Here is a 21968-nt window from a genome sequence, read left to right as displayed (position 1 = left end):
AACAGTATTGTTCTCTGAGAGGAGCAAGAAACAATCCCCTAGGGGACTGAACATTACTTCAGACCCAGCCACTTCTCTCCCTTGCCAGACCACTCCCTTCTCAGTCAGGCAAAACCTCAGAAGACTATTTCTTTTGGCTGGATCTCTGACCTTGAAGGATTCAGCCAGCCGCCTTGAAGCTTTGGGTGCTAGACATAATACTGGCAGAGTCCAAGAGTTATTTCTATTTTATATGTTTTTTTTTAGCACGGCTCTATTTTATTCATCAGAAGTTCTGCTCTTGAATCTGAAATGTTTTGCAAAACTACTATCACTGAGTTTTCACATATGTATTTATAGTCTAAAATACATATAAGAATAGGAAGTCTACCAGAATAAGGCAGCAACCACCGCAATGCCATCTGCCTGTCTATTGGACTCAGCAAGTTGAGCATGTGGGTTGACCTTCAGTGTGTTAAATTTTTCTTTTTCTTTCTTCTGAATGTGATGAAGCAGTTTTTCCTTGGAAAAATAGTTTGTGTTCAGCTTGGGCGGTTGATTTTTCACCGTTTTATTTTCTCTTTAATAATTGAAAACCACTGTTCATTATTTACATAAAACTGTCTTTTTCTGGTCTGCTTTCTATAACCTTTCCCCTCTTAAGAATTTTAAGAATTCCCTGACTTTCCTCTGGGGGATTTTTATGCCTGCTTTATCCCAGATGTGGGACATAGACTAGGCTGAGGGTTTCTTTCTTTTTTTCTTTCTCTTTCTTTATTCCTTTTCTTCCTCTTCTTCTTCTTCTTTTTTGTGTTCCTACATTTGAAAGATGTTTTTATAACCGGTGTACACATCTGCCATTGAAAAAAGGACTTTTAAGAAAGTGAAGTAGTTAAGAAAATATGTGAGCTTGTTTTAAATTTGACATGGAGTGACACCAAATTCCCACACTCAAAATGAAAAAGTAGACAGTAGTTTCAAATAATAAGGGGGAAATGCTCCCATGTTATTTCAGCCTTTTAATTCAGAGATTTTATTTTCTGAATGAAGGCATTTCAGTTTCTAGTCCCAGCAGTCCCATGTTTGGTCTTCACTATGGTCTTGCTTAGCAGATGATTTCTCTTTCTCTGTCTCTACTTTCTGTTCATATGAAGAGAATATTTAGCATTATTCATACATTCTTATAGATGTATTGATCCTAACCCTCAGTTTGAATGTAAAATGTGAAGAAAAAGGGAGAAGTTAGAGTGGAGGAGACTGGATTAAGAAGTACGAGATTTTCTATTTTTTCATAATGTCTATTCAGATTCCCAGACGACAGTTCACCACTAACTTTTGGTTATTGTGGTTTATGTATTAATGTCTAAAAAAAAACAACCCATAAGTTCTAAACCTTTCTGCATAATATGTGAGGAAAATAGCAAGATGATTTTAATTTCCCTACTTGTACAAATATGCTATTTCCCTAAGTCCAAAGTTGTGTCTTTCCTAATAATACAATTCTGATATAATATGTTTAATCCTATAAAATCAGAGCTTGCTATATTTTAGTACGTTTCTTTCTAATTCAAAGTTTTGTTGTATCTTAAAAATCAAAATTCTTAAACTTTTCTGTTTAACATTTAGTCCTTTCCCTCCTAAGGGAGGTCCCTTCCTACTCACATTTCCATGTACCCCACGTTCCCTCAGCTGACATATGCTCTTCTTTGTATCTCACATAGGATCTTTTGAAGATGGTTTGGCTGCCTTGGAGATTTGGAGATCGGATGCCACAATGAGGACTCACACACGGGGGGCTCCCAGTGTGTTTTTCATATATTTGCTCTGCTTTGTGTCAGCCTACATCACCGACAACAACCCAGAAGTCATGATTCCTTTCACCAATGCCAACTATGACAGTCACCCGATGCTGTACTTCTCCAAGGCAGAGGTGGCAGAACTCCAGCTCAGGGCCTCAGGCTCGCATGAGCACATTGCAGCCCGGCTCACTGAGGCTGTGCACACCATGCTGTCCAGCCCCTTGGAGTACCTCCCTCCCTGGGATCCTAAGGACTACAGTGCTCGCTGGAATGAAATCTATGGAAACAACTTGGGTGCCTTGGCAATGTTCTGTGTGCTGTATCCTGAGAATGTCGAAGCTCGAGATATGGCCAAAGACTACATGGAGAGGATGGCAGCGCAGCCTAGTTGGTAGATTTTTGTCTTTTTCTTTTTTACTGTATTAACTTGGCAATTTAAAGAAATGAGTCTCATGTCAGATGCAGCTACAGAAGCCAGTTTTTCACATACTTTTTCATGTGTATGTGTGGGAGGAGGGGCTTACTTATTATTATTTGTGTTGCCTGTGGTTTGTGAATGGCCCAGTTTCAAAAGACCTAGTAACTTCCATGTTTCAAGTTAGAATGAAAGTGTTTAGGTGCATCCTAAGCAAAGAAAAAAAATAATTCGCTGATTTGAGTCAACAGTATCAAGTTTATGTTGAGATTCCTTTCCCCTTGTTTAATATGCTACATAGTCATGAATCACTTAATGATAGGGATGCACTGGGAAAGGCATCATTAGGTGATTTTGTCATTGAGCAAGCATCTTAAGAGTGTACTTATGCAGCCTAAGTGGTATAACTGTTGTATACCTATGCTATTTATGTATGGTATAGCCTATCACTCCTGGGACTATGATGAGCAAAACAACACAGGAGAAAATAATGCAATGAAGGAATGTGGTAAACAGGTAATGTGTGAGGTTGCTGCTGGTATAACACAGCATACTGTTTTATAGTAAAAAATTTTTTTGAAGTAGAAAGCATGTACTCTAAAATGACAATTGAAAAAAACATAGTGTAATAATACATAAATCAAGAGGCTAGGTCTTGTGGTGCACTCCAGTAATTCCAGCTATGTGGGAGGTAGAGGTAGGAGGACCGAGGTCTGAGGCCATTCTGGACAAAAGCAAACCCTATCTGAAAAATAAGTTAAAGCAAAAAGGACTAGGGAATGTGGTGGAAGTGGTAGAGAACTTGCCTAACAAGCACAATGCTTTGTCTTTACACCCTACTACTGCCCCAAATGAATAAATACATACCTACATAAATCAGTAGCAGTGATTCACCATCAAGAATTAAGTACTATACATAATTATATTGCTAAACTTTTATGTGACTGGCTACACTGTAGTTTCTTTACATCAGCACTACCACCAACACAGAGGTAAGGAATGAATTGTGCTACAGTGATATGGCTACAATGTACCTCCATTACTATCCAGTGGGACTACCACCACCATTGTATGTGTGGCCCTTCATTGAGCAGAACACCATTACGTGGTGCGTGATTCTTACTATCATCTTGTGTTAGGCTTTGGCAGTGCTCAGGTTTAAACTCAGGGCCTCACACCTGTTAGGTAGGGGGCTCTATTACTCAAGCCATGCCCCCAGTCCTTTCACTTTAGTTATTTTTTAATAGGGTCTCACGTTTTTACCTGGGGCTGCCCTTGGACTACAATTCTGCCACCCATGTAGCTGGTATGGTGGTATACGACCACCATACCAGCTTTATTGATTGAGATGGGGTCTTGCTAACTTTTTCACTTGGGTTGACCTTGAACCTCAGTCCTTCCAATCTCAGCTTGAGTAGCTGGGATTACAGTTGTAAGCTACTGTGCCTGGCTGATGTTAGATTTTGATTGACAACTTCCATCCTCCCATCCTGCCCAAGTGGTTAAAACTTTTTGCCAGCAAGAGATTTCAGCCTTTAAGACTTATTTACATTTTATGACAATATGGTACTAAAGTCATTGTGATACAATTAGCTAGCAAAGTATAAACAAGATTCTTAACCAGCAGATTGCTTTAAACTGTAGAAGACCATTGTTATGGTACAATTGTGTGAAGAATTCTAATTATGGAATAGTTTACTTTGAGAAGTTAATGATTCAAGAGTAACCTTCCTATTCCTTTTTATTGACTTAATTTTAATTTGTTTATAATTAATGCTTCTATCTGCTTCAAGAAAGATACATGTTGAATAGACTGAAGTAGGGATTTAACAGATACTTTATTTAAATTTTGTTTTAATATACACTCATGGTTCACTTTCACTAAAGATTTACAAATTAAATGAAATATCCTTGTAAATTTATGTAAACTGCCAATTGTCATAGGACTAGAGAGAGCTCATTTTTAAGTGATTAGAAAAATTAGTGAATGCATTTAGTTCTGTGATGAATTATATCATACACAGCAAAGAGGCAAAGAAGAATGATTCACATGCCTTCTGATAAAATCTGGACTTTTTTTTTTTTAACTGAAGTTTTAACTCAGTAGTTGCTTTACCACTTAGTCAAGCCCCCAGCCCTTGAAATTTCTTTTTCTTTTTTGGCAGTACTGGGGTTTGAACTCAGGGTCTCATGCATGCTAGGCAGGCACTCTACCACTTGAGCCACTCCATCAGCCCTTGGAATTTCTTAGTGATAAAGATTATGGAAGAGTTGGCATTGAATCTATATCAGAGCTGATTTTTTTATGGTAATTGTTAAATATTTGTAGCTTTTTTGAAGCTTATAATATTTTAGACTGAAAAGAATCTTTTATTATTTGGTTTGTTATAAATACAAAGCTTAGCCATATATGTAATAGTTTCTGACTTGGATTCAGCATAACTGATCTTATCCCTTATCATGAGATAGAAAAACATATGAAAATTAGCTGATATTTGAACTATAAGATTATATCATCAAATGTAACAACTCACTTGATATTTGTGTGAACAGTTCGTTAAAAATGGCAACCATAGCCAGGTGCAGGTAGCTCATGCCTATAATCCTAGCTACTTAGGAGGCTGAGATTGGGGGGGTCATGGTTTGAGTGTAGCCTGGGCAAATAGTTCGTGAGACCCCATCTCCAAAATAACCACAGCAAAATGGACTGGAGGTGTGTCTCAAATGGTAGAGTGCCTGCTTTGTAAGTATAAAACTCTGAGTTCAAATCCCAGTCCCCCACCCTCCCAGAAAAATGACAACCATGTTTAGATTATTTAGGAAAAAACTGTTTTCTATAAGGGCACAAAATTAAAAGGTCCTTTTTGTTTTAGCTAGATAAGTGGATTTTGGCTTGGTATTAATATATTGATGAAAATGTCCCAGAGAGATAGTTAACTGTAAAAAGTCATCTATTTCATCTCACAAGGCTAACAGATTGTAAAGTGCCTTTTTTTATGGAGCTGTTTTTAGCACAAATACAAAAGCATTAAGAGAGTTGTATAAGACTAGTGCATTTTTATTATTATAAAACATTCAGATGTATAAATATTAGTGAGTGAATACTGTCATTAGAATTAGACACCCTCTCTGATAAAAAAGGAAAATAGGTAACTTCAAATAAAAATTTTAATTTTCACATAGTTTCTGCCAGTTCAGATTTATTGATTGTTGGAGAGGTATAGAATTTACTAGAGGGCTAGTACTGTATCTGTGGCAATATTGATAAAAATTGGTATAAATCTGCCATTATCCAGAAACCAAAAGCCAAATGGCAACTTTATTAAGTTGAACAGTGGACTTCTTTCTCTTACTTCCAAGAAACTGGCAGTTAAACTGAGGATTTGCCTTCACATGTGCTTTCTAGTTGCATAAGTGATTAGGAATAGACAACTGAGCTGCTTGAACATTTTAGGTTGTGTATTTTAATTATTTTACTAAAATTTTAACTTTTAAAAAACAGCCACATTCAACTCAGACTTTTTTTGGAGGGTGGGGGGCAGCACTGGAGTTTTAACTTAGGGCCTCGCACTCACTAGGAAGGTACTCTATCACTTGACCAACACCCCAAACACCTTTTTGCCTTAGTTATTTTTCAGATGATGTGTCGTGGTTTTGTCCCTGGCTGGCCTCAGACTGAAATCTTCTTACCTATGCCTCTTAATAGCTGGGATTGGCAGCTTGTTGAGTCAGGGTCTTACTAATTTCTTTGCAGAGGCTCGTCTAGAACCACAGCCTTCCTGATCTCCACCTCTTGAATAGCTGGGATTACAGGCATGAGCTGCTCCTGTTCCCAGCTACTCGTAGACTAGTCATTTAGGCTTGTGGGTGAACATAATCAGTTTTGGATAACTTAAATTTTTTTAGAGTTTAATTACCTCTGTTGAAATTGCTCAATTAAATCATGTGTCATCACAATGTACACAAAAGTATGCTGTAAGTGTTGTCATTGTCTTAGTATATGGTTCAAATGTATTTCATTTCAGAAAAAAAACCTTGCTCATATTTATGAGGTTAATAATTAATATTAAGGAATTAAAAAATCTTCCTACAATGGCTTTATCATACTGAATATATTTTCCATTTTCCTTGAAGAGCGTTTCTACTCTTTTGAAAACTGAAGACCAAATTGCATTCATTCACTTACTCATCTGATCACACACGTTTTTCTAGTACCTACTCTGTGTCATGAACTATGCTTAGTGTTGGGGATTCAAAGATGAAGAAATGGCCCAGCGGTTTTATCATTTGTACCCAGGATAAGGAATCCAAACAGTGGTTACTATGCTAGGAATATTTCTTCTGTTTAGAATTGAGTGCAACACCATTCAGTAAGGGCTTTTCATTCATGAATTACTGAAACAGCTGTGTCCTGCTGCACTCTAGCACAGTGGGAAAGTATCAGCTCTGGATTCATAATGCCTGCATTTGAATCCCAGCTCCCGCACTCTTCAGCTGTGCTACTTCTTATTAATTTTCTTAGTTTGAGCATTAGTGTCTGGATGTGTAATGTGGCAGTTACAGCCATACCTCCCTCATTGGGTTGTTGGGAGGATTAAGACAATCAATGAGAACTCAACATAGTTCTCATCACATAGTAAACCCTCAATAAAGAATAATGACAGCTATGATAATTATTGCTACTGTTATTTTAACCAAGTATTTAGACTCTGTTTGGTTTATGACTGATATACATAAGGTCTAAGGAAATACTTTTTGTTCAGAGATGATTTATCATTATTTAAATTGTTCTCAAAAGTAGAACACCTGTTTAACTAATAACGTTTTTGTATTGGCTTTGTTCCATTAAAACTTCCAGCGGTGGTCCCCTGGACCTTTTCTTTATGTATATACTCTTTACCCTAACACCCGTGAAAAAGACTCAGAGGATAGTAACAATGGTAGGTATTAAAAAGAGTGCATAAGAGCTATGCATGCATTCAGATTTATTAATGTGGTTCATTTCATTGAGTATTTAGAAAATAAGGAGCTTTAAAAGTTCACATCTACAGATTCACTTAAGAATTTGGGCCATTGTAAAAGAAAAGTTGAATGGAAACATGTATAATTGTACTGATTCCATCTAAAATACAACAAGGTAGAAAGAGAGTCTGAAAGATGATGATGGTGGTGATTGAAACATACCAACATGCATTGTAATTGTGTGTGTCTCTGAGCATTCAAATAGTTGAGCGATGAGACTTATCTGAGTGCTTACCTCTCCCTCTGCAGAAGTACCACACCCTTTCTGAAAGATCTCTCTTTTTCCTTCTCATTTCTTCTGTTGCTCATTCTTCATTTCAGTAAAAGTAACTGAGTAACTTAAGCTTGTGCTTAATTTAGTTCTGAAAATGAAATTTTCATAGGTAATATTTAATCTAATACAGTGGTAAATTATTCTCTCTCTCTCTCCTCTCTCTTTTCTCTCTCCTCTCCCTCCTCTCTCTCTTATTTTTTGCAGTACTGGGTTTGAACTTAGGCCCACCTCTTGAGCACTCTACTGGCCCTTTTTTGTGATGGATTTTATCGAAATAGGGTCTCTTGGAACTATTTGTCCAGGCTGGATTGAACCGAGATCCTCCTGATCTCTGCTTCCTGAGTAGCTAGGATTATAGGCGTGAGCCACTGGCACCTGGCTGACAAATTATTTTCAACATCACCAATAATGTCTTTGTTTTTATTCTATTTACTTATTTATACAGTACTGGAGTTTGAACAAAGGGCCTGGCCCTTGCTGGGTAGGAGCTGTACCACTTGAACCACACCCCCAGCCCTTACTCTGTTAACTAAACCATTTTCCCCTTTTAGATCCAGCACTGTGTTAAGTAAAAACTTGATTAGAACTGAACATACAACCATGTTTACAAGACCTTATGAGCTAAGATCATAAAATCTAGGGCTAGTAATAATGGAAACTGTGAATTTACTTTTTATATAATGTCTCTTAGTCACTATCTCAGATTTCGTGTATTCCAGTAAGCACATGGAGCTGTCTTCATTTACAAACAGTTAACTTTCTGTATCCATGTTTAAACACATACACACAGACACACACACACACACAAAAGTATTAAAAATAAATGAAATACCCCATCGATTCTCTCTCTCTCTTTTTATTTCAAAAGTTTAAACTTTAAGGTAGAAAAATAGTAGAGATTTTAAAAGGGAATTTTTCAAAAACAAGTTTTTAGGATGAGTTTTTGAAGTCAGCACATATTTCCCAAATTTTCATAATATACATCTATTTTTAATTGCTTATTTGTGTTTGTTTCTACTATACTTTCTCCCCTTTTCCCCCACCCACAACCAAATTAAGGAAACAAAATATAATATTCAAATTAAAAACAGCTGAAAAAGAAAAGAGGATTAAAAAAGATTGGTGACATTGGCTGGTCAAGAAATAAGACAGCTAAGACAATGGCATGGCATACACCCAGAGAGGTTCACATATGTACCCTGAGGGTGTTTGTTTTTTAGCATCAAAGAAAGTAGGCTCCCTCTGTTTTAATCAATGAGATTAAATGAGATTAAAAAAACAGGTCAGTTACTCTGTAAAAGAACTACCACTCTTGGCCTAGGTATCACAAAGAAACTTTTGGGGTTTTCATAAAGAATCCTCAACATTTTCATAAATATCCTTACAGCATGTGTGTGCTGAGTTGCATTGTGCTGTTTTTTACACCTCACTAGACTACGAATAGAGACCATGCTGGTTTTGGTATGCATATATCCTTCAATGGAAGATCTCCCAAGCAAATTTCACTAAAATCTGCAATGGGAGAGGGATGCAGATGGAGGAGATGTGTGTATGATTTAGTCCAACCCACTGTTTTTCTAGTCTAGTTTAATCCTTCAGTAGAATTTTGCATCTGTAAAAAAAAAAGAAAAAAAAGAAATCCTCAGGCCCCTATACATTGTGCTTCTCAGCCAAGCGCTAGGTAGATGGGCAGCTGTGAATTTGAGGTCATACTCCTCAGCAGAGCTTAAATACAAACAAAACAAAAGGCTCACTCAAATTTTGGAAAATGCTACAGATCTTAAGTCCACTTACAAAAGATGGTATTAAATTTACCAGATTTCACTTAATCATGGTGAGATGGATGCATTTAAAGGAGATTGAAGATAGGATTGTAACAGAGAGGATTTGCCAACCCTTAATTGCTGGCATAGAGTTATCCAGAGTGTACTTTGTAGTAGTAGCTTTTCAGGCTTTTCTCTTAAATAGTAAATGCCAGGGAATAGGCCTGACATAGTACTCTTTGGAGGCAGATCTAGGCCATGCTTGCATGTTGTCTCTGCCATTTTAATTAGCCATGTGTCCTTCGGCAGATTCTTTAACCTTTGTAAACCTTTTCTTCATTTGTAAAGTGGATGATTCCTCTCATGCAAGATTGTTCCAAGGACTGAATGAGATAATGCATGTAAAGCTCTTAGTAGTGTGTGCTTGTCACACAGTTTTATTAGGAAGTTTATAATTACACAGAAATAGGTGTGAAGATGCAATTTTATTCTGTTAAAATTTTTTGGTACATTGTACTTCTTTTACCTACTCTGTAACTGAAGTTGTGTTTTTGAGAAATATTTGTTGTGAATCAGTTTTTTTTCCCTTTATAGTATTTTTGCTTATTTATTAGACAGAAAATAAATCACAGAGGAAAGAAATTACTTCACTCTTGCATTGGAGCCAATTGGCTACAGGAAGTCAGGAGAACTGGTGAGGGAAAAACACAGATAGTTGAACTTTTGGACAGAGAAGTAATTGTTTTTTTTTTCGGCAGCAGACTATTAAGTTCTTGCCTGAGAATTGCAGACTTTTGGATGGTGCTATCTGAGGGTATATTTGCAGAATAAAATAGCAAAATAAAGAGCAAAAAAGAAAAGTCTCTGACACATTGAAAGGAACCAGTCAGTTTCATTGCTGTATATACATACAAAATGAAGAATGGGCCTGTCTTTCTCAGCGTTTTCCTCTGGGCCCCAAATCCAATTCCTTGCAGCTGTTTCTCAGGCTTTTCACTTTTCTAAATTGCAAGTTAAGGCTGAGACTCAAAACGGGGAGGAAGTAGCTGGGCCCCAGCACATGAAGCCTCAGCACCGTGAGTAAAAAGATCAGGTTTTCCTCTCATGACCTTACAGTGACGAAGGCTGTGAGGCTTTGCCCAGAATGCACCTGGAATCCATTAAAGTGTACTGGTGGAAACAAATGCTGGGCTGTCAAAAACCCAGCCCCCAATTCCCCTGGCTCACTCTCATTCATGTTTTTCCTTTCTCTTACCCTTTCCCCTCATTCTTTCTGCCATAGTCATTGTCTCTTCCTTTCATTCTGTGACCTAAAGAAAACTCACCTTTTATTCAGCTTCACATCCTTGAAATAGAAGGATAAAATAATTGATGGCTACAAACCTTTTTACATTGGCCACATTCTTGAACATTTACAGAAGCACATTTGTTATGAACCTGAGCATTGGAAATTCCTGTTTGAACGTCATTTAATAAGCAGATTGTTGCCAGCCAGCATTGTTACAAATGGATTCTTGGAGTCAGGCAACTGTGGCTCACACCTGTAATCCTAGCTACTTGGGAGACTGAGTTCAGGAGGTGTGGTGGCATGTGTCTGTCATCCTAGTGACGGCAGGAAGCATGAAATAAGAGGACTATAGTCCAGGCCAGCCTGGGCAAAAAGCAAGACCTTATTTCCAAAATAACCGGAACACAAAAAAGGCTGGCAGGTGGCATACAGTGGTAGAGCATCTAATAAGTATGAAGCCCTGAAGTCATGGCCCAGTACCGCAAAACAAACAAACAAAAATGGGTTTGGGGCAAGAATGGAGGTGAGCAGCCCATGGCAAGAGGAGGCATGTGGAGTGGAGTTGAGGGAGTAGCAAAGTTAGGTGTGCAGAACAGAGTCCATCTTAGTTAGAATGCGACTGAATGATTGTGTGTTGAATGGTCACACTACATAGGATGCTCAGTTAACTTGACCTCTGTGCTGCTCTCATCTACTTCAAATGCAGGTGAGGCTAAAGTAGTTCTACTAATGCCTCTTTCTAACAATAACTTTAATGTATTTTATTGCAGCTATAATCATACATGATTGAAAAGAAATCCAGAATTAATTAAGTAAGATCTGTTTGTTGGATTCTAAGATTCACTGTCACCTTATCTCTGAGATGAGTGACTTGCTCTATCCTTTAAGTGTCATTTGTTGCCTTTTAAATCAACATGGGCTTTCAGAGTTGCTGTGGGAAGTTGTGCTCAAGACCAGAAGAGTTAGTACTTCAGGAAAAATGTCTTTGAATGGTATAAAAAATGAGTCTGTTGTCACTTTTACCATAAAACATGTCCCCCTTCAGAGTGTACAGATTTTCTAATACTTTTTTTTTCAAGCATTTTGTGAAAACTTCTCACTGACAGATTGACATGCAGTTTCCCCAGGAAACTACTTGAACTTCTTGCACTGGCATCTCTGTCCTGAGTCTAGGCAGTAATAAGTATACAGCCCAGCCCTGACCTGGTCCTTCTGCCTACAGGTATCCCAGACTCATCCATCTCTGTCTTTGTACCTTTCTCTCCAAGCCTATCCAGACTTCATGATTTGAGTTAACTTCTCCTTCCTCTGTTACATTTCCTCTAGCCCCTCATCCCTCAAAATCTGAGCAATTACTATGTTTACTTAATTCAACATATTGGCTTGTGGTGATAACTGGGTTGCATACCTGATTGTCTAACCCAGGAGTACATACATGTTTTCTAGATGCAGCCCCTAACCTGATAATGTGATTCAAATGTTCCAAAGCACCCATGCAGGACTCTCATGGGGTGTTTCACCTGCCTTGTAATTCTTGGTTTATTTGTTAGTCTTCCCTGCTGGTCCATAAGCTTATTGCATATTTTACCTTTGAGTCCTGAGAGCCTAATATGGAATACCTGCCACAAAGACACTAGTAAATTATACTAAATGAATGAATGGTTTTTATTTTGAAGGAGAGTTTAGGCTAGCCAATAACAGAAGTTCTGAATCTGACACAACTTTGAATCTAATTTGGTGCCTTGTACCCCATGGCTGCTTGTGTACATTTGGCCTTACTTTCACTCTGAAGACCTGCCTGTTTCAGCCTTTTGTTTGCCAGCCTGTGTACCTTTGGCCCATTTCAGGCCCATAGAAAGAATGTCAAGATTGACATCGCTGTAAAGCTCACCCAAGAATCTCTGGTTACCTTCCCTTTCAAGTGTTCTTGGTGTTCTCTTCTTCCTGATCCTAAATTTTGGTGTTCATCATCTTACATGTATATAATGTCCATGCATGCTATCAGCCTGGTAACCAGAACAGAACTTTCACTTTATTCACTTTAAAGCTACCTGATTTCATCTTTGAAATGAATGGCTAGTGGTGTTAAACAGTAGGAGTTTTTGGGAATTAAGGGCAAGGACTGTGGAGCCAGGCAGCCTGTGTTTTAATCCTATTTACAAACTGTGATCTTAGCTTGTTTATCTTTATCTGTAAGTTGGAGATAAATATGATATTTGCTGCATAGCATTGTTTAGGGGCTTAGATGAGTTAATGAGTACTGTGTGGTGTAAAGTAAGTATTAGGTGTTATTTTTATCTTTATTACTTTGTTTATATTTTTACCTTTTTATAAGTTGATGCCCACATAGGCAATTTTCATTTATAAATAAGTGTACAGGAGATTCATTTTATATAAGTTTATCATTAAGGTATTCTGTTTTAGGCATTTTATTAAGTATTGGGCATGCAAAAATTTGAGGGTGTGTTATGTATTTGTCTTACCTAGGTTGTTGGTCTATAGAAGATATAAACTAATACATATTAATGCCTGGATCAGGCAAAGTATAGACCCAGGGATACTTCACTCAACACTGGCACATGGGGGAAGGTTTTCCAGCTGGGGCTTAAAGAAAAATAGGAATCAGCCAAGTGACAGGGGAAGGGAACTATGTTTGACTGTCCCAAGCAGAAGTAACTGATGTACAAGGCCTGACGAGGTAAGAAATCAGTGTTTTTGAGGAACTGAGAATTTAATATAGGGAGGAGACCAACAGTTTTGAGTATAGAACCAGATTTTGCAAGCCCTTCTCTACCATGTGAAGGAACTTGGATTCTTTTTTTCTTTACACACTATAAGGCCATTGAAAAGGTTAACAGGATGGTGACATGATCATATTGGAGGGGGGTGTGTGTGTGAACTTTTTCATTGTAAAAGAAAAGATAACCAAGTAAACAAGTGAGTTGCTTAATAAAGTATTTTAAGCACTCTGGCAGCTGTAATATAGGGAAGAAATTGGGGCCTCACCCAGTCAGCCCTTCCTACCCCCCTCACCCCTACACAACTATTACCCTGATTTACACAGTCATCATGCCCTTGTGTTTCTTTATTGTTCGTTCAAGTGTGCTTGCATAGGGATCAATCTTTGCTCTTTTTTTTTAGCTGGGATCTTGCTGTATTACTAAGGCTAGTCTCAAACTTCTGGGCTCAAGTGATCCTTCCATTGCAGCCTCTCAAGTGCTGTGACTGCAAGATATATACCACCACATCTAGCTTTAATCTTTGCCCACCCCATCTCCCTTAGTCTTTGGTGATGGAGATGGAACTCAGGGCCTTGCCCCTGCTAGGCAACTGCTCTACTGCTGAGCTACACTCCAAAGTCATCTTTGTACTTTTTTTTTTTGGTGGAACTGGGGTTGGAACTCAGGGCTTCATGCTTGCAAAGCAGGCACTCCATGACTTGAACTATATCTCCACTCCATTTTGGAGATGGAGTCTCACAAACCATTTGCCAGGGCTGGCCTTCAGCCATAATCCTCCTAATTTCAGCCTCCCAAGTAGCTAGCATTATTGACGTGAGCCACTGGCACCCAGCTTTGTTCATTTTAAAAATGTCTTTAAGACTACTTCATCTGGAGTTTCCCTTACATCCCTTTATTTTCTTCACACTTTATGGAAGAACCCTTTATGGGAAGGCCCTTTGACCTGCATGCTTCCTTAGTCTGAAGGTTGCTGACTGCATGCTTTAGGTGTCATTCAGTGAGAAACTCCATCCCTATTTTTTCCTGAAAACTGACATCTAGACACCGAAGATTGATCTGACTCAGTTTTGATCACTCAGACACAAACATAGTGGTTGGTGGCTATTCTCTCATTAGGGATGAAAATGGCTAGTGATTTGTGTTTTAGGAAGAATCTCTGACCACATGTAATATATTGCAGACACCAAGCCATGAAGTTATTAGACCTTTTGTGTTTATCCAGATGAGAACCTCGAATAGCCTCAAGTGATAAAGAATACCATTTGTAAGAATTGAGTTGTATCTGAGGACCAAAGGAGACAAAAATTTTCTTCAGGGGATGCTGAGGAGATGATTGGACTTCTCGGTGAGCTTTTAGCCCTTGGAGCTGTAGGGGAAGCTAATAAAGGGATTGGTTTTGGGTATATTGATGTACCTGTGGGCCCTAGAGAAGATGTGTAGTTCACATCTCTCAAGCTTTATTTTTAGCTACTTCCTGTTTTCCAGTGGGTGTGTTGTGATTTTAAAAAATACATGTATGTGTGCATTATGTAAGTATGTGTGTATATATACATATATGTAGTTGTCACCAGAAAAAAAAGTTCAGTATAAAATATGCCTTCAAGTACAATATACATTGTTGCTGTTGATGATAGAAAGATGTAAAAGGGAAGTTCAAAGGTCAATTTTAATTTAATCAAAAGGTCGGTTCTACCATAAGTCAGTGAATAATAGCTAAAAGAATGAGAAGAAAAGTTAAAGCGCTAAAGCCACATGGGCATCCTTAGATCCCTTTCTGGAGCTGAAGACCAAAAGAAACATCATTCAGGTCATGAAGAAGGAAGCATTGGATTGAGTGAATTGTGCTGTTTCTGAAGCTAAGATGGAAAAGGAAAATTTGGGTTTGCACTTGGGTCTTAGCGCCTGGTAAGCAGGAGCTATTTACTGCTTGAGCCATGCCTCCAGCCCAAGAAAAGAAGATTCTTAATGAAGTGTAGATGTTGATTTGGACTTAGAAGAATTTAATAAGCAATTTTTAATTCATATCTATGATTCATTTATAGTGAATTCACTATCAAAGAAAAACTCTAGGGAAAGAGAAAAGAACAAAGAAGATCTATACATGTGGCTAAAATTTTTATATTAACTTTAATTTCTCCCTGTACTAAATGCTTGAACCTAGGGACTTGTATTGACAACAGTTTTTTAAAACCACATGAAGTTTATAGACTATTTTACCTTCTTTGCCTGTTGACATGGGAAAAATTTTAAAATATGAGTGAATTCAGTTTTAAACTTCTGCTCTCTGCTTTTCTGTGACGGCCTGTCATGTGGTCAGAGAAGATGGGTGAATGAACTTTCATTCAGCTTTTAGGGTCAACCCCCATTTTCATTATGACAGACAACTCTAGATTTAAAACTTGGGGAAATGTTTAATGTATTTTGAAGATAGCTTATAAATTTGGCTCATAATTTAAGTTTATTCTATTTTGTGACCATATGAACAGTACAGTCTAGAACATTTTTTTTTTTGTCATTCACAAAGAAGTTTTCAATTGCTTTTTTCCATGCTATAATTCTATTGCCAAACTATTTTTAAAGATGTACTCTTGGAAACTGTGTCCCAGGACAGAATAAATAATATTGGTACAGGGTGCTGCCACCAGCCCTATTTAACGATCTTTCTTGAATATAAACTGTTTCTAAGCCAAAAACAAAAATTGGGAGTGGAGGCGGGGAAGGGATGCTTTTCTTTTTTTTTTTCTCTTCACATAGTAAAAAATTGTTTCCCTTCCTAATTGACTGCCTGAGCTCAGTTAGTGTCTTCACATCTCACAGTACCTTCTGGTTTCCTGGGGTCCTTCCTGGATTTTCTCTCAAGCTACTCAGACCAGACCCTCCGCTAGAGAGCACCCGAGCAGCCAGGGTTTCAGCCCAGCTCCTTCCACCAAGGCAGGCTCTGGTTGGGGCCTCTCTGCCTGCCAGGTATATTTACTTAGAGGGTATCACATTTGTCCTTGAAGACAGTGGCTTTCAGACCTTTCTTGACTGACAACCCACATTAACAAAGTTCGTAGAGCAACAACTACATAATTAACTTTATATACCTATACATATATATTAAAATTTCACAAAATAGCTCTTGCATTTATTGTTTTGAAAAAAATCAAGTTGTAAACTTTTATTGCAAATTTAAAATGACGTTCTTAAAAATCTCAACATGACCAGACATGAAATAATTTAAAAACCAGGCTTTTAAAAAAAAAACAAACAAACCACATTTGTCATTACCAAAAAGAGATATCTTTAGTAAAAATAGTAAAAACCCCATGCTGCATAAATAATGCAGATAGTTCTAGTTATCTGGCCAGCAGGCAAAAAGCATGCACTTAAGGTCTTCAATCTTTTGTTCATTTCTATTGCTGGAGTTTCATATTTATTTCTTCTTATTTTGCCCTTACATTTAAGTCATGCTCTGTACTCCTGTTGTTTTCTATTTCATTCCATTATACTTTACTAATTTCTATTAAAATGTGCTGGTCACAACTCTTTATATTCACTTCAAACCCATAGTTTGAAAACTCTTCCCAATATTCTGTTAAATATGACTCCTTTCCAGAGAATCTCATCTTAATATCCCTCTTCTTGTAAATCTCCATTGAGGGGACTGTACCAGTCTTGGAGTGGCCTTTTTATTCTATAATTCTAGTGTTTAGAATGCTTGTTCCCAAAATGTACTGGGAAGCATCTTTTTTCACTAAGAAGCAGTGCATGTCTATTGTTGATGATTACGTTTCAGGTTTCCAGGGCTGAATGGAATAAACTGCAACTCATTGTTTCCTATTGGTGCCCAGAATAAAATTAGCCATCATCCATTCACTGTTCTAAAAATTGGGTGCAGGTGGGTCACATCTATAATCCTAGCTACTCAGGTTCAAAGCCAGTCTGGGGAAATAGTTCATGAGACCCTATCTCAAAAATACTCAGCATAAGAGTGCCTGTTTTGCAAGCTTGAAGCCACAAGTTCAATTCTCAGTCCCACCAAAACAAAACAAAAATACCCAACACAAAAATGAGGCTGACTGAGTGGCTCAAACATAGAGTGCCTGCCTAGCAAGTGTGAGGCCCTGAGTTTAAACCCCAGTACTGCCAAAATAAAAGGGGGGGAGGGGACTGGATTTTATGAAGCTCTATATACAACTTTGGCAAAGCCATTATAAAGCATATTGACAAAGCAGAAATATTGACCTTACAATGGGAACTATAAAAGGAAGTAAAATATCACTTACTATATACTTGAACTTTAAGGAATGCTTCAGTTTGGTTTTGATATTTTCTTAGCAAGAGAACACAAAGATTTAGTAATTTGATCCCAGTTTTTTGCCATTATTAAAGTGCCCCTCAAGTTTAAAAGTTCATACTTCAGGTAATTCTTTGCCTTTTTTGTATGCTGTGTTATCAGTATATTAGGGCATTGCACTTTAAGATAAATGGGAGCCATTGAATGTTCAGGCTGTAGCAGGAGAAGGGGGGCAGGTACTGGAAAGCAGGAATGTCACATTCTTCAAGGTCAGTGTATTTGTTGTTACGGCTGCTGTAACTAAGCACCACAGAGTTGGTGGCTTAAAACAACATTCTCATGGTTCTGGAGGCTAGAAGTGTCAAGATTGCCAATAGGGTGGCTCCTTTGGAAGCTCCAAGGGAGAAATTGTCTCTTGCCACTTGCTGTTCTAGCTGCAGGTTGTTGTAGGTAACCCTTGGCATTCCTTGGCTTTTAGATGGTATCATCTCTTCCTTTTAAGCAAATATGTGGGCATTTTAATTGCAATCTAGTTCTGTTGTATTTTATAGACAAATTATAATTTTAGTAAGATGTGTATCGAATTGAATATTTTAACAAGGCAAAAACCATTGCCAACTGACCATATTACATGCTATGATGACTTCAATTTCTGTACACCTTTTTGTTTTCTCTACAATTAATAGCATCTTTTTCATTTTATTTGCTTAGTTTTCTACTATATGGTTGTCACTCATTACCAGCCAGACTCTTACCCAGTTATGTAAATCTTCTCTCAGTTCATTCATATTTAATTTAATATTTTTTTCCTTTATTGTTGTAATGGGTAGAGGTACATTGTGGCATTTACACAGGTTCTTACAGTGTATCAATTATATCATACATGAATATTTTTTTTCTTGTACTGGGGGTACATTCTGGCATTTACAAAAGTTTTTACAATATATCAAATATATCATACTTGAATTCATCCCCTCCATCTTTCTTCTTTATCCCTAAGACATTTTTCTTGACAGTTGATCTTGAAGTAACTGCCATAGCTTTTGGACCTGCTGTAAACTGGATTGCTTAAGTGCTGGTTCTATTATCTTACTCTTGCCTTGTTCTTTTTGCTTTCATACTAAGTCTTGGTCCCCTGTTGTTTTCATTTGCCATATATATCCTAATTTGTGTAGAGAAATTATCTAGTGTTTTCCAGAGAAAGTGTTCATGAGACTTTGGATGTCTGTATGTGTTCATTTTGCCCTCATGCTTAAATGATAGACTTGGCTGGGTGTGGAATTACATGAAAATTCTCTGAATTTTGGAAGCATTCTTTCCATGTATTCTAGCTTCCTGTTGTTACTATGGAGATGTCTGATCCCACTGATTCCTGATGCTTTTAATGAAACCTGGTTTTTCACTCTGAAACTTTTAGGGTCTTTTATGTCAACAGTCTTATGTAGTTACAGGATAATAGCTCTTGGTTTGGAACGGGTATGTTTTCATCTATGTGCTTCAAGCTAGGATTTCTTCTTTCTCTTTTTGTTTTCTGTTTTTGGTTTTCTTATCCAGATGTTCAACCTCTTGACCTAGTTTTCTCTCCTGTTATCTCTTTCATTTCTCATTTTTCTCCTTTCTCAAAATTTCCTAAACCTTCCCCCTGCTATTGTGTTTTCAAGGGCCCATTTTGTTTGTTTTGAACTTTTATTTGACCTATATAATTTAATTTTCCCCAGATTCATTAATCATTTTGTTCAATTGTTTTCTGTGTTTTATTGTGGGATTTCCTCAAATGTCCAGTAGTCCTTGACTGTCCACTCTTATATAGGAATGAGGTTTTTATATTAGTGTCTGATTGTTAACAAATTACCATGAACTTTCCTGATTTATCTTACAGTTCTGTAGAGGTTGAACATGGGTCTAGGGTGAAAATTAAAGTGTTAATAGGCTGCGTTCCTTTCTGGGGGCACTAGGGCAGAATTCTTTTCCCTGCCCTTTTCTAGCTTTTAGAGGCATAGACATTCCTTCCTTCATCTTCAAAGCCAACCATGTGACATCTTTATGATTACAGCTCATAGTCACATCTTCTCAGGCCATGTCCAAGAAAGGTGCTTTGATTTTTAAGACCCATGTGATTAGATTGGGTCCACCTGGATAATCTAGAATAATCTTCCATCACAAGGTTTTTTGATCATATCTGTAAAACTGGCCATGGAAGGTAGGGTATGCTTAGATACTGGGGACTAAGATGCGGACATTTTTGAGAGGACCATTATTCTGCCTACCATAGGTTCTAAACAGTTGATTATACACTCTGTGCTTGTGGGGAAGGGTGACCCTTTTTGACTCCACTAGAAGATTGGTGACAGTTTGGCTAAACATTTGTCCTTGGGAAATACTTGATGTCAGAATATTTAGCTCTTTACTCTTGGTCACAGATTTTTGTCCTTCTTGTATCATGCTAGGTTTGAAATGGATGGCATGTTTTTAATATTACATGTTATAAACTTTATGTTGAACTTCAAAAAGTTATTAAATACATACAAACTCATGCAATTATTATAATTGATCAGTTATTCTCAGAGTTAACATTTATAAGTCATGTTTTCATCCTTGTAAGGGCTATCTACCATTCCTCATCCTTGCTATTTTTGAGTTTTTAATTTTTTTTCTTACAGTCAAATTGACTATTTCCAGATACGACTTCTCATGGGATCAGTGGATGCTTGCATTGTCATTGACTGAAGTGATGGCATCAATAATTTGCACAAATGAACTTTTTGAAGCATATTTTACCCTTTACACATATAAATGTAAATAAAACATATCAAACATAAAATAGCAAGCTATTTTTAATGGAAAAATTGTTTGATCATGCTTGTATGAATAGTGTGGGTGAATATGGGTTATTCTCCCCTAGACCTCTTGCAGGTTTCAGATTTTCTCTATTAATAACAGATTCTTTTAAGATTTGTTACTAAAATTTGACATGTAATCCTGCTTATAACCCTGTATTTTGAGCTCTGCAATTCCACCAAAACAAAGATCTTTTGGATTTTTTGTTTGTTTGTTTACCATATTCAAATAATCTTTTCATATTTTTCCGTCATACCTTTCTAGGGTAAACACTAGCCAGAACTCATTTGGTCAATTTAAAGGGATTATAATGATATATGCTGTTTGATTCCACTTAAATAGGTCATGCTTGGGTAGCCACTTGAATCTATGGATATTGGGACTTCATGTCAGTGGATTAAACATCAGAATAGTGACATGGCAATGCCTTTTCCCATTTATCACTACTGTAAGTTGTATTCTCATTAACTTGGTACTTTTGACATTTATCAATTCATTTTCTCTTCAGATCACCCAGACTTCTTTTATTGTTTTGCCAGGGGTACACTGTGACCTTTACAAAAGTTCTTATAAAATATCATAGTTCAATTCACCCCTCCATCATTTGTCTTTATCCCTCTGTTCCCTCTCATTCCTGGAATATTTTCTACAGTCTTGTTTTTCCATTTATGTACCTGGGTACAAATATTCCCACCACATTCACTCTCACCCTTTCCTTATTTAAGCAAAAAAAGTGTTCTGTTTAGTTTATCTTAAATTTTAATTTTTTAAATGAAATTAAGTGGTAGTGTTCTTCTATATTAAATGAAATTAAGTGGTAGTGTTCTTCTATATTAAATCTGGTGGTTTAATGAATATAGAAATACAGATTATATTATTATAATAATATTATATTACTATATTTCAGGGCTGATAAATTATTTTCCCTGAAGATGTCAATTACCATTTTGTCATACTGTAATCTTTCTGGCAATTACTTCCAAATAAGAAAAGTAGTTTTGTTTCAAAAGTAGACATTGAAAAAGAAGAGCTCATTGTCCATGTCTACGTATGCTAGACCTGGAAAATGTCAAAGAGAAATGAAACCAGTCACCTCTAGTTAAAGTTGAGGACAGATTTAATTAGTAATAGCTGTTTCAATAATTAAAGTAGTCTAGTGTAAACAGAATTGAATTTCAGTTTGTAGAGAGGTGAGTGGTATTTTTAAAGGGACAAGGAGCAATTGGGGAATTAGTAGAACTAAGAAAGTGAAAAATTACAAAGGGTAGTCTGTGTACATGCAGTTAGGTCATCTGTGTCTACTAGCTGGCTATTGTCAAAAGTAGGTTTCTGTCCTCTCACAGAGGTTGGAAGAGAGAGACTCTATCCTCAAATATTCACAGGAACAAACGGTACATTTTTTGTTGTTTTTGAACTTTGAGTTTCTCATGTAGCCACTTTAAGAAACACGAGGGTTTAGGACCTTGATATGGTTAGAAACTATTATAGTGTCGTTCAGTTCTTCATATATTCAGGAAGTGGGGGGTGAGGATAAAGGAGAATGAGGGAGGAGGTAAGTTCAACTATGATA

At 37.1% G+C, this 21968-nt stretch overlaps 1 protein-coding gene across 5 annotated transcripts in view; it reads left to right on the top strand.

The window, feature by feature from the left end:
* Dse (dermatan sulfate epimerase) overlaps window positions 1-21968 on the top strand; it is a 66012-nt gene that overhangs the window by 25060 nt on the left and 18984 nt on the right. For all 5 annotated transcript variants that reach the window (XM_074076034.1, XM_020176018.2, XM_074076030.1 and 2 more), the window contains one exon: window positions 1701-2169. In XM_074076034.1, coding sequence (XP_073932135.1) covers window positions 1754-2169 — 416 coding nt within the window. In that variant the 5' untranslated portion in view covers window positions 1701-1753. The remainder of the gene's footprint in view (window positions 1-1700; window positions 2170-21968) is intronic.

Source organism: Castor canadensis, chromosome 1 (assembly GCF_047511655.1).
Source record: "Castor canadensis chromosome 1, mCasCan1.hap1v2, whole genome shotgun sequence".
Lineage (NCBI taxonomy): Eukaryota > Metazoa > Chordata > Mammalia > Rodentia > Castoridae > Castor > Castor canadensis.
The sequence above is the reverse complement of the archived record's forward strand: the minus strand, read 5'-3'. Positions and strand labels throughout refer to the sequence as shown.